Raw genomic sequence first — 13,669 nt, 5'->3', positions numbered from 1 at the left:
AACCCCTTTTTGTTTTAGCTTCGCACCAGTGTCCCAAGATGTGCAAAAGGGACAGCATGGTGGTCTTTAGCAAGGGGGGGTCCTACATGGACGCCAGAGACACGCCGGGGTAATGAGCCCCGCCCCCCATGTAGACCTACACACTACAGATTACTACAATAAACACTAATACAAAAAGATAATCAAAACATCATTTACATATAGAGTATCATCCTGGTCTACCTAGGATTATACTCATCAAAACACTTCATAGGTTATTCAAGCGAACACAACGTTTTCCCTTGCATAAACGTTACACAAGTACAAGTGAAAAGAAGACAAAGAAAACTACTTTTAGGCTGACCAGGTTATAACAGTAATATCCGGAGAAAACTTTCCCAAAACATTCCAGGATCTGTTGAAAAAACGCCTTGATTTTCGACTAACCGAACGTTTAGAGTAACAGAGCAGATGGATATTAAGTCGTTTCACAACCTTTGCTTTAACCACAGAGGCAACAGGGAGAGTACCTTCAAAGCAATACTCATTCCTAGCCAACCACACAAAGTACTTCAACAGATTAAGAAAATAGGAAAAAACAGGTGGAATAATCTGCCGTTCATGATTGTCATATCCAAATAGCATATGACGAGATTGAAGGGATGGCGACAAGGGAGTAACACGCAGAAATAAGGTCTGAGCCCATAGTAACAGTTCTTGCATGAGGTTACATTCAAAGAATAAATGAACTGGAGTTTCCAAAGGATGTCCACAAAAGCATGAAGGATCAGCAATGTTCATACCAAACTTGACAAGTCGATCACAGGTATAGAGCACTCCATGGCAAATCTTCCACGATAGATCACGAACTTGACGATCCAAAGGCATAATGTTCACTTGTGACCATGTGTCCGTCCAATAGAGCTCGCCAAAGATTGGGCGAAATTTCATAACGCAATTAGGAAGCATAACATTCCTTTCAATGATATTTGAATAAACAGATTTTGTAGTAAGAGATGAGATAGACAATGCACTACCATCAGAGGACCGCAGAATAGCAAAAGTTTTCAATTGAACTGAGAAATGGCCACCGACGTATGCCCAAGCATCTAAAAGTGAGGCATAAAAATCCGGTAGTAAATGAGAAGGATAATATGCAGGATATGAAAGAACAGAACGTAAATCATCACCAAATACTTTCTCCACAAAAAAGGAGAAGAAAGCACACCATTTCGATGGGGACAGGGCCCACCGCTTTATCCACTGACAATGAAGTGCGCGCACCTTTGATTGTATATCAATTAAACCAAACCCACCTTGAGTGGTGGATTGGAAAAGAACGTTTTGTGACACCAAATGCTTTTTCCCCGACCAAAAAAAATCCAAAGTACACTTGGAAACTTGCGCCAAGACCCAGTTTGGCATGGCTAGTACTGAGGCACAAAACAATAGACCTGCCATGCCAAGTGCATTCAGGACAAGAGCCTTACCAGAATGGGAAAGATTACGATGTTTCCAAGAATCTAGTACACTAGAAAGTTTGTTTAAGCGACCATCCCAATTTGGATGAGAGACATCATCATTTCCTAAACATGTGCCAAGACAAGGAATACTGTCTGAAGACCACTGCAAGTCAATGGGAGGATCACTACGACCTCTCCAAGAGCCTGCCCAAAGCCCTTTAGATTTCTCTTTATTAATCTTAGCCCCAGATGCCTTTTCATATTCCTCATAGATGGAGAAGACAGTGGATATTTCATCGTCATCTGTACATAACAGGGTCGTGTCATCAGCGTATTGGGAAATAAGTGCTGGTTCATAATCGGGGTGCGGAAGAACCAAACCTCTTAAATAGATTGACGCACGGATACGACACGCTAAAGATTCGGCAATCAGTACGTAAAGGGGCGCTGACAGTGGACAACCTTGTCTTACACCCCTCGATAAATTTATAAAAGGTGTAAAGAAGCCATTTACCAATACCGAAGACTGAGGTCCAGTATAGAACAAGCGTACCCACGAGCAAAAGGAAGGTCCAAACCCCATGCCTTCAAGGACTCTGAGCATGTAGGACCATTCCACCCTGTCAAAAGCTTTTTCCTGATCCAAAGACAATAAGGCCAGAGGTGAATGAGTTATTTTGCCATATGTAACAGCATCTTGAAGAAGCCTGATGTTTTCACCAATAAATCTGCCAGGTACCGAACAGGTCTGGTCAGGAGATACAACATAAGCGATCACTTTTCGTAGACGGCCCGCGATTGATCTTGAAGCTATCTTGTAGTCTGTACATAATAGGGAGATGGGACGCCAGTTTTTCATCAAAAATCTATCTCCCTTTTTATATGAGAGCGTTATAATCCCTCTCCTCTGAGAAACTGATAGTACACCACACCTAAAGGCATAATTAAGTACAGCTACCAGGTCCTTTCCAATGAGATCCCAAAACTTTAGATAAAATTCTTTGGGAAGACCATCAAAACCAGGCGTTTTACCTGACGGCATCCCCTCAAGAGCCTCAAGACATTCCTTCATGGTCAAAGGACCCTCACACACATCTTTCACTTCTAAAGGAATTCTACGTTCCAAGTTAGAAATAAAATCATCTGCAATGGTTTCATCAGTTTCTTGTGAAGTAAATAAACCCTTGTAAAAAGAGAACCAAGCCTGCCTCAAATTCTCAGGATCAGAAACGTATTGATCATTGCTATCTAGAATAAGATCAATCATTTTGTTGGCCCTATTCTTCTTTCCCATACGGAAGAAAAAGGAAGTGGATCTCTCACCCTCTTCAGTCCATTTGGTACGAGCTCTTATTTCTGCCGCCTTGGCTGCCTCTCGATCAAACAATTCTAATTCATTGAGTACACTATGGTATTGATTTAGAACAGAGAGATCTCCCCCATCTACCAGAACTTTTAATGATCTTGCTTGAGCTTCCAAGGAATGCCTGGATGCCCGTCGTTTGAAAGATAACTTGGAACAAAACCTAGTGGTGGCTTGTTGGATCTTTCTTTTACCTATATTCCACCAAACAAGCAATGACGTACATGACTCTTTCTGAGGTTGCCAGGACTTCCATAAGTCCCTTACGAGCTCCACGTATGCATCGTTATCCAAAATACTAACATTGAGTTTCCAAAAATAAGGGCCTCTGGGTGGAACTTCAGGCAATATGAAATCAAGGAAAACAGCAGAGTGATCAGAATGCGGACAAGGTAAAATACTGCACTCAGAAACATGAGGAACAAATCGCAATGGAAGTCCGATCATATCAATGCGGGACGCAGCCATGCCATTAGTACTGATATAAGTAAATTCTTGGGTTCTAGGATGACAGTGCCTCCAAATGTCAATCAAGCGATTTTCATGGAATAAGATGGGAAGGACAGTAACACTGTCATAACTAGCAGGTAGTACAGAATTAAAGGATCGACGATCCAGAATAGGTGTAAAAACCGTATTGAAATCCCCTAAGAGGAGAATGTCAGACGTAGGATCAAGCCTATCATTTACTTGTGTCAAAAAACCATCTCTTTCAGGATTGTGATTGGGAGCATACAGGGAGACGATAGAAACTTTGCAAGAGTCATATTGGACATCTAAATAAGTGAAGCGGCCATTGATACCCGAGTACTGTTTAAGTACAGAAAAAGGAGAGGCACGCTTTAACAAAATTGCAGTACCACCAGAATGCTTTGTGTTGAAATCTCCAAAAGCTAGATAAGGAGAATTATCAAACCAATTATTGAGTTCTTGTTGTGAAATACAGTGAGTTTCTTGGATGCTCACAATATCAGGCGGGCGAGATAAGGAAGACAGCCAAAAAATAAATGTTGTTCTTTTCACATACTCTCGCAGACCATTTATGTTTATAGTGAGAGCCCTCATTTTAAACAAAAATCAACAAGTATTTATGATAGTTTCAATATTCTGAACAACTGCTTATTAATAAACCATCAATTTCAACATTTTCAATAATCATAACATTATTTGTAACATTATTCATATAACACATATATTACGTAAACAATTCATACTTCAATACACTTTTTTTTTTTTTTTAAACCTTCAATATATGATTAGAAATATAGATAACTATATAAATACGCAAGAAAAATTAGGGTTTCTTTTTAGAACGTTGAGTAATAACCTCCTTTGGATCCACAGATCTTTTGAGGTTACGTAAATTAGTAAAGCAAATGTCCATCCCTTCAGCAGGTTTTTCCTTCGTCGTGTTTTGTTTGACCATATGACTAAATGAAGGAGAGGACAAAGATGTTCCCAAGGAAATTGAAGAGTTAGAATCACACGACAGAGATAGTACTTCAACATTTTGAAGAGAATCCTGAGAAGAAGGATTAGGAAAAAGCGGTTGCGAAGAAATAACTTCTGAGGAGGAATCCTTTTGCAAAGAAGAACGCAAATCTGTAGGTTCCTGTACAACTTCAGTGATCACACCTGACTGAGGTATATTTTCTGTCAACTCTTGAGACTCCTCTGGGAGAGAAAGAGCAGGATGTTGCGGAAAGTCCTGTCCTTCTGGACGATCTATAGCGAAACGAGGGGGTTCAATAAGATCCTTCGAGCAAGCATAAGAATGGTGACCTTGCGCACCACAGCGGTTGCAGACACCTTTTAGGGGACATCTTGTATTTGAATGTCCCCACCAGTTGCATGAGAAGCAACATAATGGTTGACTACGGTATCTAATATGAGCAATAAACGGGTCCAAAAGAACACTCGTAGGAATATGCTCATTTAATGTCACAAAAAGCCGTCTATCTCCAGTTTCAAAGCCAAATTTGTCTAAATTTCTCACCACTTGATTTACGCTCCCATATTTTTCAAAGTATTCCTTGATGTCGTCATCCTCCACCTCACAAGGGAGGTTTGAAACCGTCACGACTTGTTGAGGTGATTCAACCCCATTGAAAAAGCAAAAACAGCCCCTAATATAGATTCCTTTCGTAAATAACTGTTCCCTTTGTCTATGAGATTCCTCCTTAAACGTTACTCTACAAGAATAACCTGTATTAGACACCTGAACACATTTTATGGCAGTACGCAATTCGTTTCCAAGAACTTTTCCAATGGCCGCAATAATTTCATCCCTAGTGACCGGCTGTCTAAGCTTCTGTAATTGACGTGGAAGCCCTAATTCTAATGTATTTGGCCTATGTACCGAGAACATATTTGACCAAAAAATAATATACCAAAAATATTAATAATCAGTGCCCTTGAAGGAAATATTCCTAGGTTGTCGAAGTAGGACAAACCTAGGGAATAATCCAACAGAGGGAGGAGGATACAACTTCCAGTTCTTGACTTCAGAAATCTTGATTCTTGAGAATCTTGAGCCTTGAATCTTGAACTGTGAATCTCAGAACTTGGACTTGAATTTCTACACCGACTTGTAAAGAAAAACTTCACCAACCATCGGCAATCGTGAGCTTACTTGCAAAAGATGATGAACCCCTTGCTATGACCAGCGATTCTCAGTTGGTCTCTTTGGTCAGTAACCTCCTGAAGGCACTTCAAACCATGTGGGAGGCTCAAGTGAGATGTTTGACATGCGCATAAAATTGGGAGAGCTTTTTTGACGTCACAACATAATGATCTTAGTCATGTTTCAGTATCTCCTATTCCTGACGATCGAGTAGATGCATGGATTGAGTTTGTACCACAGCCGAATAATCTCATTCCTGTTAGTCAGTTATGCTTCTAAAGAGCGCATCTTTGAAGCTATCACAACTTGCCTTGTTATTTCGTGTACATAAAATATCGATTATCGTATCCTCGTCTGTTCCAAGACCCTTAGAAAAAGAATAACGGGAAATATTTAGTTAACACCATTCGAAAGCACTGTTTTAATACCTTTTTTGCCTCATTTAATCTTTTTATCCTCCTCAGCTGCAGAAGATAACAGGGACTGAAGAACACCTTGAGCATCTTCATCAAGATAAGGCTTAACATCTTCCAGTAGGTCCTATAATACACGAAACAAATATAACGCGTACTTTGTTACGCATGATCAAAGCTCGTCTTCAGAATAGCTAGCTTTTGTTTGGTAAAGGACTGAGAAAGAAATTTTTATGAAAAAATACTTGTCAAGCGTACAGAGGCAAGGAAAAAATTTCTTAAAATAAAATGTCATACCTTTCCGCCTGGTATTTGGAGTTTTCGAACCTTGTCGACATTAGGTTTCCTACTGTTTACCTCTTTACCAGCACGCTTTAAATATTTTTTGCTTTCTCAAGTTTGTTACCAACCGCGCTCGTTATATCACTATAAAATCCTTTACACCCCTCCCTCCCTAAGTCGAACCTTTTTTATACGAAAATTTAAATCAGTGCCCCTCCCTATATTACGAAATGTTTATTTTAACCTGATCATTTTCTTATTCTCGACATACTCTAAAACTAGACATTATCTAAATCTAAACAAATTCTATAAAGACCAAAAGCACACTTGATTACAAAAAAAAAAAAAAAAAAAAAAAAACCCGCCAACTATTTTTTCAAAGTCCTAGAATTAAGGGTAGAGTGAGGTTACCGTACCGTGTAAGCGAATCCTTGGCTGATCTAACCTGCTTCAAAGCGCTTCATTGACTACATCTATTAATAAATATCAGCATAGTTAGAGTGCTCTAATGGCGCGGAATGGGTGCCGGGGAAACCTATTGTTCTAGGTTTTTGTTCGACTTTATCCATTGTTATATGACGTTGATCGTGTACAGGGAAGGAAAAGTTCATCGGTGTTTTCACAATATTAGGGAATATAGAAGTTGGAGTTTCCAAACCATTTCACTCCAATATCTATGATGTCAGTTATTTCTTCCTTGAAAAAAGAAAGAAAGAAAGAAAGAAAGAAAGAAAGAAAGAAAGAAAGGAAGAAAGAAAGAAAGAAAGAAAGAAAGAAAGAAAGAAAGAAAGAAAGAAAGAGTGAGTGAGTGAGTGAGTGAGTGATACTTTATTTATACTCGAAAAAAATTCTATCAATATAAAAATTGCTTTACAAGAATGTCGAGTTAAATAAGAATACAATTTAGACAGCTAAAAAAGTTTATGAGAGTCCAACAGAAGAAAGCTTTCTTTTAAATTCCCTTATACTTCTAGCTGACTTAATATCTGAAGGCAAAGAGTTCCATGCTTTTGCACCTTCATAGGAGAACGCACGTTTGAGGTACTCAGTGTTTGGTTTCGATAATTTTAAACACTTTTCTCCCTTCCGCAAATTATATTTTGTAGTTTGATACTCAAAGCGGTCTCTTAAACTTTGAGGTGCAAGAGCATTCAAAGTCTTGTACATTATTGTGGCTTTATGTTTCTTCCGCCTGTTTTGAAGATTTTCCCATCCTAGAGACATTAAAATGTCGCGCGACCTAGTTTCATAATTACTCTTAGTTATAATTCGGCCTGCGCGATTTTGCATTTTTTGGAGTCTGTCAGCTGATGTTTTTGGTAAATTATCCCAAACCACATCGCAGTAGTCAAACCAAGGAGTTATCAGCGAATTATATATTGCAATCGCCGTCTCCTGGGGGACGTAATCACGAACCTGTCTAAGGCCAGCTAGGCCTGATGAAACTTTTTTACATATATGATCGACATGGTCAGCCCAGGACAGGCGTTGGTCGATTACAACCCCCAGGGTTTTGGCTGTTTGGACACGTGCGATTTGTTTACCTTCAAGGTAAACATGTGGTTTGGAACTTATTTGACGTAATTGTCGTCAGACCCAATAAACATATATTCAGTCTTTGTTGAATTAAGGCTTAATCTATTTGCCATCAACCAGTTGGATATGCTAATAATATCAGAATTGCTCTGCTCAGATAAAGATTTTACGGAAGTATTACAAGCCGTGAGGCTTGTGTCGTCCGCGTACATTCTTGTACTTGAAAAATGTACACTATTTGGTAAATCATTAATATACAATATGAATAATAATGGACCTAGGATTGACCCTTGGGGAATTCCACAAAGGGTTTGTTTTATAGTAGATAATGTATTATTCACGTTGCATCTCTGTCTTCGCTCAGTTAAATAGGATTTAAACCACTTCAATGAATTTTCTGCAATGCCGTAATTAGGAAGAAAGAAAGAAAGAAAGAAAGAAAGAAAGAAAGAAAGAAAGAAAGAAAGAAAGAAAGAAAGAAAGAAAGAAAGAAAGAAAGAAAGAAAGAAAGAAAGAAAGAAAAAAAGAAAGAAAGAAAGAAAAAAAGAAAGAAAAACCTTGCGTTATAAAGTCGAGCCAACTTAGACATTTATTCTTGGTTTGCAATCAATCCCAAGAGAGCACAATAACAAAAGGGATGTCCGCCATGTTGGAAGATATAGCAAAAGAATTCATTGAAAAATCTTTTGTCAAATTCTTCCAACATGGCGGCTATGACGCCTATTCCAGGTTGCAAACGAAGAATACTTTAAAAACATACTTCTGAAGTGAAGAACTTTTTTAATTTGACAACGAAGGAAAACAAGTATCAATAAATAAAAAATGATTCCGGTTAATGTATACAAAAGATGGAAATATATATTTATCACAATGTCTTTCGAAACGAAAATTGTTTGTGAGAAAGACGGTTTTTTTCTTTTCGGATCTATATTCTCTTGCCAAGACATATTTTACATGTTCATTCCAGCTAACATGTTATTCAAATACAACACCCAAATATCTAAATTCATAGACACGCTTAATGGTCTGTCCATTAGTATAGGAAATCGCACGATCTCGAGTACAATTTGGAAATTAATAGACACGAGTAATGTTTTGAAAGTTCTTGTAATTGCACGAGCCTTTAAGCGAGTACAATTAAAGAACTTTCAAAACATTACGAGTGTCTATAAATTCCAAATTGTACGAGAAGATCGTACGATTTTTTGTTTATAGTTCACTTAACAAAATTTCAGTAAAAAATGCGAAGCGACGCCGTTCATCTTTGTCTATTTGGCGGCCGATTTTCAGTCCATCACGCAACTGAAATGCATAAAAAAGATTAGTTCCTACGGCTTTGAAATTTTATTTATATGTTTTTTAAGTACAAAATGATAGAAAATAATTGTTTTGACATTGTTTTGGCCGTGTTGCCATAGCAACTTAATTCGGTACTCCTACGGAGTACAATTAACGCTATAATTGTACTCCTCTCGACCAATCAGAGTCGAGTAATTTTGTCGAGTGTACTATAAACTTGAATATCAAAATGTTTTACATTGTTCAACTTTGCATAAGTTCCAAATAGCAAGGACTCAGTCTTGGTGGCATTTAAGAATAGACTATTTTCGGTACTATCGTCGTGTACAGATTAACGAAGTACGTCATAGGTTTCCGAACACACACGAGTGGGACTTAGAAATTTTGGTTCTACTCACTTAAAAAAAAAATAATTGAAGACACCAAGAATCGAACTCGGTACCTTCGGCACCAAAGAACTACTACAATGCCAACCCTAACCCTAAACCTATTCTCTAGACCACGAAGTGAATTCGGTTGGTTGGTCTCATTTTTTAGTCATATTTAAACGATGTATCATCAGCATGTGCACATAAATATTTATTATAGTTTAATTTATGCTATCGTAGGGTACGATTACTAGCCGACTTGAAATTTGAATTTGAATAGAATTCCCCTGACAATTCCCGTACACGACGATACAACCCTATTTTCCCTAAGCCAACAGTCGATTGCATTCAACTCATTATTCAGCTTCTTTTCAATTATGGAGACATCTGAACTAGAGAAGAACAATACCGTGTCATCTGCATAAAGCAGAATGCTGCAAAGATGAATTACGTCTGGGAGGTCATGAAATGTTTCTGCCGCACAGCAGAAATATTTTTGCGTCTTGAAAGCAAAATTTGTTGCACGTAGCAATGTTTCGCATGTGGCTAAACTTGGAATCATCGGGGAACATGCGCGCGGGAAACATGTTTCTAGAAACTTGTTTCCTCGTTTAGCCAGGGCCTTACACTATTTTATGCTAATTCTATTGTTTTCTTTTGTTTAATTAGCACTATTTTGAACAATTTAGTAATTAGTGTTTCACGGATATATTGTTTGCACTCTATCTTATATAGTAGTTCTCTGTGTTTTCTTAGCGCGGGCTATTATTAATGGTTGAGTGGATGACATGACTGCGCGCTGATGCATGAGGGTTTGTTTTCACATTGCCCGCCTAATCTGCTTTTATCTTATGCACATAATCTAGTGTAAGTATGCTAAATTAACAATTGCTTAAGGATCGTCAAATGATTGGGTGATTAATGATATTTTGAGCGCATTTTTTAGCTGGTCTTCAATTGCTATACCGGCTACTTGGCCTGTTAAGTACTCTTCAGTTAACATTCAGCTACAAATAAGTAGTAGTATTTTTCGCTAGCTGTAATACCATGGCCCTTATTTGATTTGGAAATTCAAATAGCCTTCAGTTTCTATAATATAAGCTTAAGGAGCAGATATAAACATACCGACCAGCACATTTTTATTTTATTCAGGATAGAAGATATTTTGGCGGGATGAAGGTGGTACTCTTTCTGTTTTTAATAGTGGGGTGTTTTGCCACTCATGACTCAAGTCTGGATCCTGCAGAATACGATATGCGATTCTACGATTACTTCAGGTCACAAGAAGACTACAGTCCTTGCAAACAAGAGGTGCCAAATTGTGCTAAGTGTTTACGGAAGAAATCCTGTACATGGTGTAGTGATAGTGAAGAGTCTGGTGGCGTTTGCAAGTCAAGCCGACACTGTTCTTCAAGAGACCAGCTCGCTTGCCAAGAAAACAACCTCGAAGACCAACTTAAAGATTTATACCAGGCTGAGAGATCTTACGTTCTTGATGTTAAGGACGTGACTCTGAACGCAAGCTTCCTATGCCACCTTAAAACCAACTGTTCAACTTGTACCAACTTGGAATTCTGTGCTTGGTGTAAAACAAAGCAATCCTGTATCCCTTATTTTGGTGCTTCTACTACAGATTCTTGTGGCAGCAAATCATGGTACAAAAATCAGTGTACTTATTCTGGTAAGTCTGTTCAAGTACAAGAAGTTAGTTTACACTCAAGATTAATACGCGCCTTAAGATCTTAATAAGAAAATATTATCTTAAATTAAAAAGCACGATCTTGAAAATTCAAGCTAACTTATAAAAAAATTGACTATTGATTTTCTAAACGAAATTAAAGAAATATTTTGATACTAATTTAATTTGAAAGTTTACTCAAATATTCTCGCTCTCTTAATTTTGCTACTGAGCACATAACAAGTTCATAATTATAATGATTGAATGATGAGGATCTTATTTGTACAACAACAGTAGTAATAATAAGAGAAATCAGTTTAAAGTTTTAAAGAATTACGATTGCAAGCACTACAGATAATAGAGTGCATTAAAAATAATTTCAAGTTTTAGGAAAATCTTCTAAAAGCTATTGGATATTTACGCGTCGAATGTCATGGTCTGTAGCACGCAACATTCCTTCACTGCATCGCGTCCCTCACCATTTTTTATTTGTTGTTTATCATTGCAACAGGGTTTACCACACCGTGTCACGAACGTAAACCAAATTGCAAAGACTGTACATCTGATGGCGTTTGTTACTGGTGTGAGTCGAGTAAGGTGTGTGGCTATTACCCCCGAGATGGCTTCAAGCCTGCTAACTGCTCGACAGACCAATGGTACTACAAAAGTTGCTCACATGTGAAGGAAATCATTGTACTGCTTCCTATAATACTATTCATCTTGACCCCAATACTCGCCTATGCTGTAATGTATTGTATACTACGTCTGCTAAAAAGGGAAGGCTATACTAGATTGGACGATTCTGATACGAGTGATGATGATGATGACATGAAGCGAAGGCCAATCATGCTACGTCACGGATCAACTGGTGGAAAAACAGACAAGCTAAGGAAGAAATACAACTTGAATAACAAGTAGAATGTAGACACTTTCATTTACTGCATATCACTATGCCCTGATTTCTTATGCAATTTAAAAAAGGAGGAGTACATAAAGCATCCATCTCTGTAATTTTACTGGTTAATTGGGTGATAAGGGTATAAAATGGAAATAAACCAATAGAAAACTTTTGAAATTCTGAACGTGAGGTGATTAAGATAAATACAACTCCAAGCAGATCCCGCACTCTTTTCTAAATATAGGATTTGTACTATTTCTTTTGTATTTTCCTGTTAGCGCCTTGCATCAAGACAATTTTGAAAAGTGTCTATGATATTGCTACTTTATCATTTAATTCTGCAAATAACGTGCGTGATATGGAAAAACAACATGCCTGATATGAGACCGTATCAGCACTTCTCATCCGCTCGCGCTGGGTAGGATAAGGTTTAGAAAGAGTTTGAGCACTTATTTGCAGAATTAAATGATAAACAACTTATCAGTAGGCTAAGCATCTGATACAGCTTTGCATTTTTACTCTTCACATGTATCTTGGCTCGCCCAAATACTCCGTGACTCATAGAATTACACAGCAGTGGCGGATCCAGGATTTTTCAAAGGGGGGTTCCGTTTCTTAAACAGTGTATAATTCTCTTTTGTTTAGTCGATGTTTGACAAAAAAATTGGCTCTGATCACCTACGGTAATTTACTATCTAGTAAATTAAACATTACAACAGCAAATATTTATCATTTCGTGTTCAACATTAACTTTTAAGCAAAATTTATATAAGACATATTTCTATTACTTAAAAGATCAAACCTTCAAGGGGGGTTCCGTGGACCCCTTCGACCCACCCTGGATCCGCCACTGCACAGCCGTATCAGATGCTTAGCCGACTGATAACCTCTATATATACTAAATAATGACGTTGTCTATAATGTTACCACAGGTAGCCCAAGCTTGGTTTCTGTGGTGTCCTGTTATAAGGAAATGTATGGGGAATCATCAAAAATTTCAATAAAACCATCAAAACGTGAAATAAAGCCTCGAAATTTTACCCTATCATTGAGAAATAGCACTTTTTTCGCTCTGCGTGGTTATTTTTTGAATTTAGCCCGTTTTAAGGATTTTTTCCCCCACCAGTAAGAAATAAGCTTCTCTTATTTCTTACTGGTGGCGGAAAAAATCCTTAAAACGGGCTAAATTCAAAAAATAACCACGCAGAGCGAAAGAAGTGCTATTTCTCAATGATAGGGTAAAATTTCGAGGCTTTATTTCACGTTTTGATGGTTTTATTGAAATTTTTGATGATTCCCCATACATTTCCTTATAACAGGACACCACAGAAACCAAGCTTGGGCTGCCTGTGATGTTACAACATAAATATCAAATATTAAAAGGCACAGGTGATGGTGTGTACATGCCAGCAAAAGCTTCTTAATGATGTATCTTTGTGATATCTGTACTATTAATATGAAGTACTAATTCATTATTCACTTTAGAATTAAAAGCTTTGTTGACTAAGTTTACTCTAGTAGATATTATCAATCACGTTTTTAAAGCAGGGTTAAGAAAACATTTAAAACTCTGAGAAAAATTCAAATGAAAGAAATGTTAGCAACGAAATGCAAGATCCCTTTCAAGGGAGAGAGCAATGGAGGGAAGGAGAAAGGCAAGGTTGAGTCTATATTGGTAAAGAGAATGGCTGATACTCAGGCTAAGAATGAAATTGTTGACAGCAGGAGGCCAGCATAGTAAGGCACAAGAAAGTGATCAAACAAGCC

General features: G+C 37.8%; 1 protein-coding gene across 1 annotated transcript; it reads left to right on the top strand.

Moving 5' to 3' along the window:
• Positions 1-10,224: 10,224 nt before the first annotated feature.
• LOC116306149 (uncharacterized) lies at positions 10,225-13,409 on the top strand. The gene is made up of 2 exons (XM_031716196.2): positions 10,225-11,007; positions 11,516-13,409. Exons 1-2 carry the CDS (start codon positions 10,500-10,502, stop codon positions 11,920-11,922), a joined length of 915 nt encoding a protein of 304 aa, XP_031572056.1. The 5' UTR covers positions 10,225-10,499; the 3' UTR covers positions 11,923-13,409.
• Positions 13,410-13,669: the final 260 nt, after the last annotated feature.

This window comes from Actinia tenebrosa, unplaced genomic scaffold (assembly GCF_029948245.1).
Source record: "Actinia tenebrosa isolate PJP-AT-01 unplaced genomic scaffold, QUT_ActTen_1.0 PGA_scaffold11__36_contigs__length_13525064, whole genome shotgun sequence".
Classification (NCBI taxonomy): Eukaryota; Metazoa; Cnidaria; class Anthozoa; order Actiniaria; family Actiniidae; genus Actinia; species Actinia tenebrosa.
Note: the sequence above shows the minus strand (reverse complement) of the source record. Positions and strands in the feature narration are given on the sequence as shown.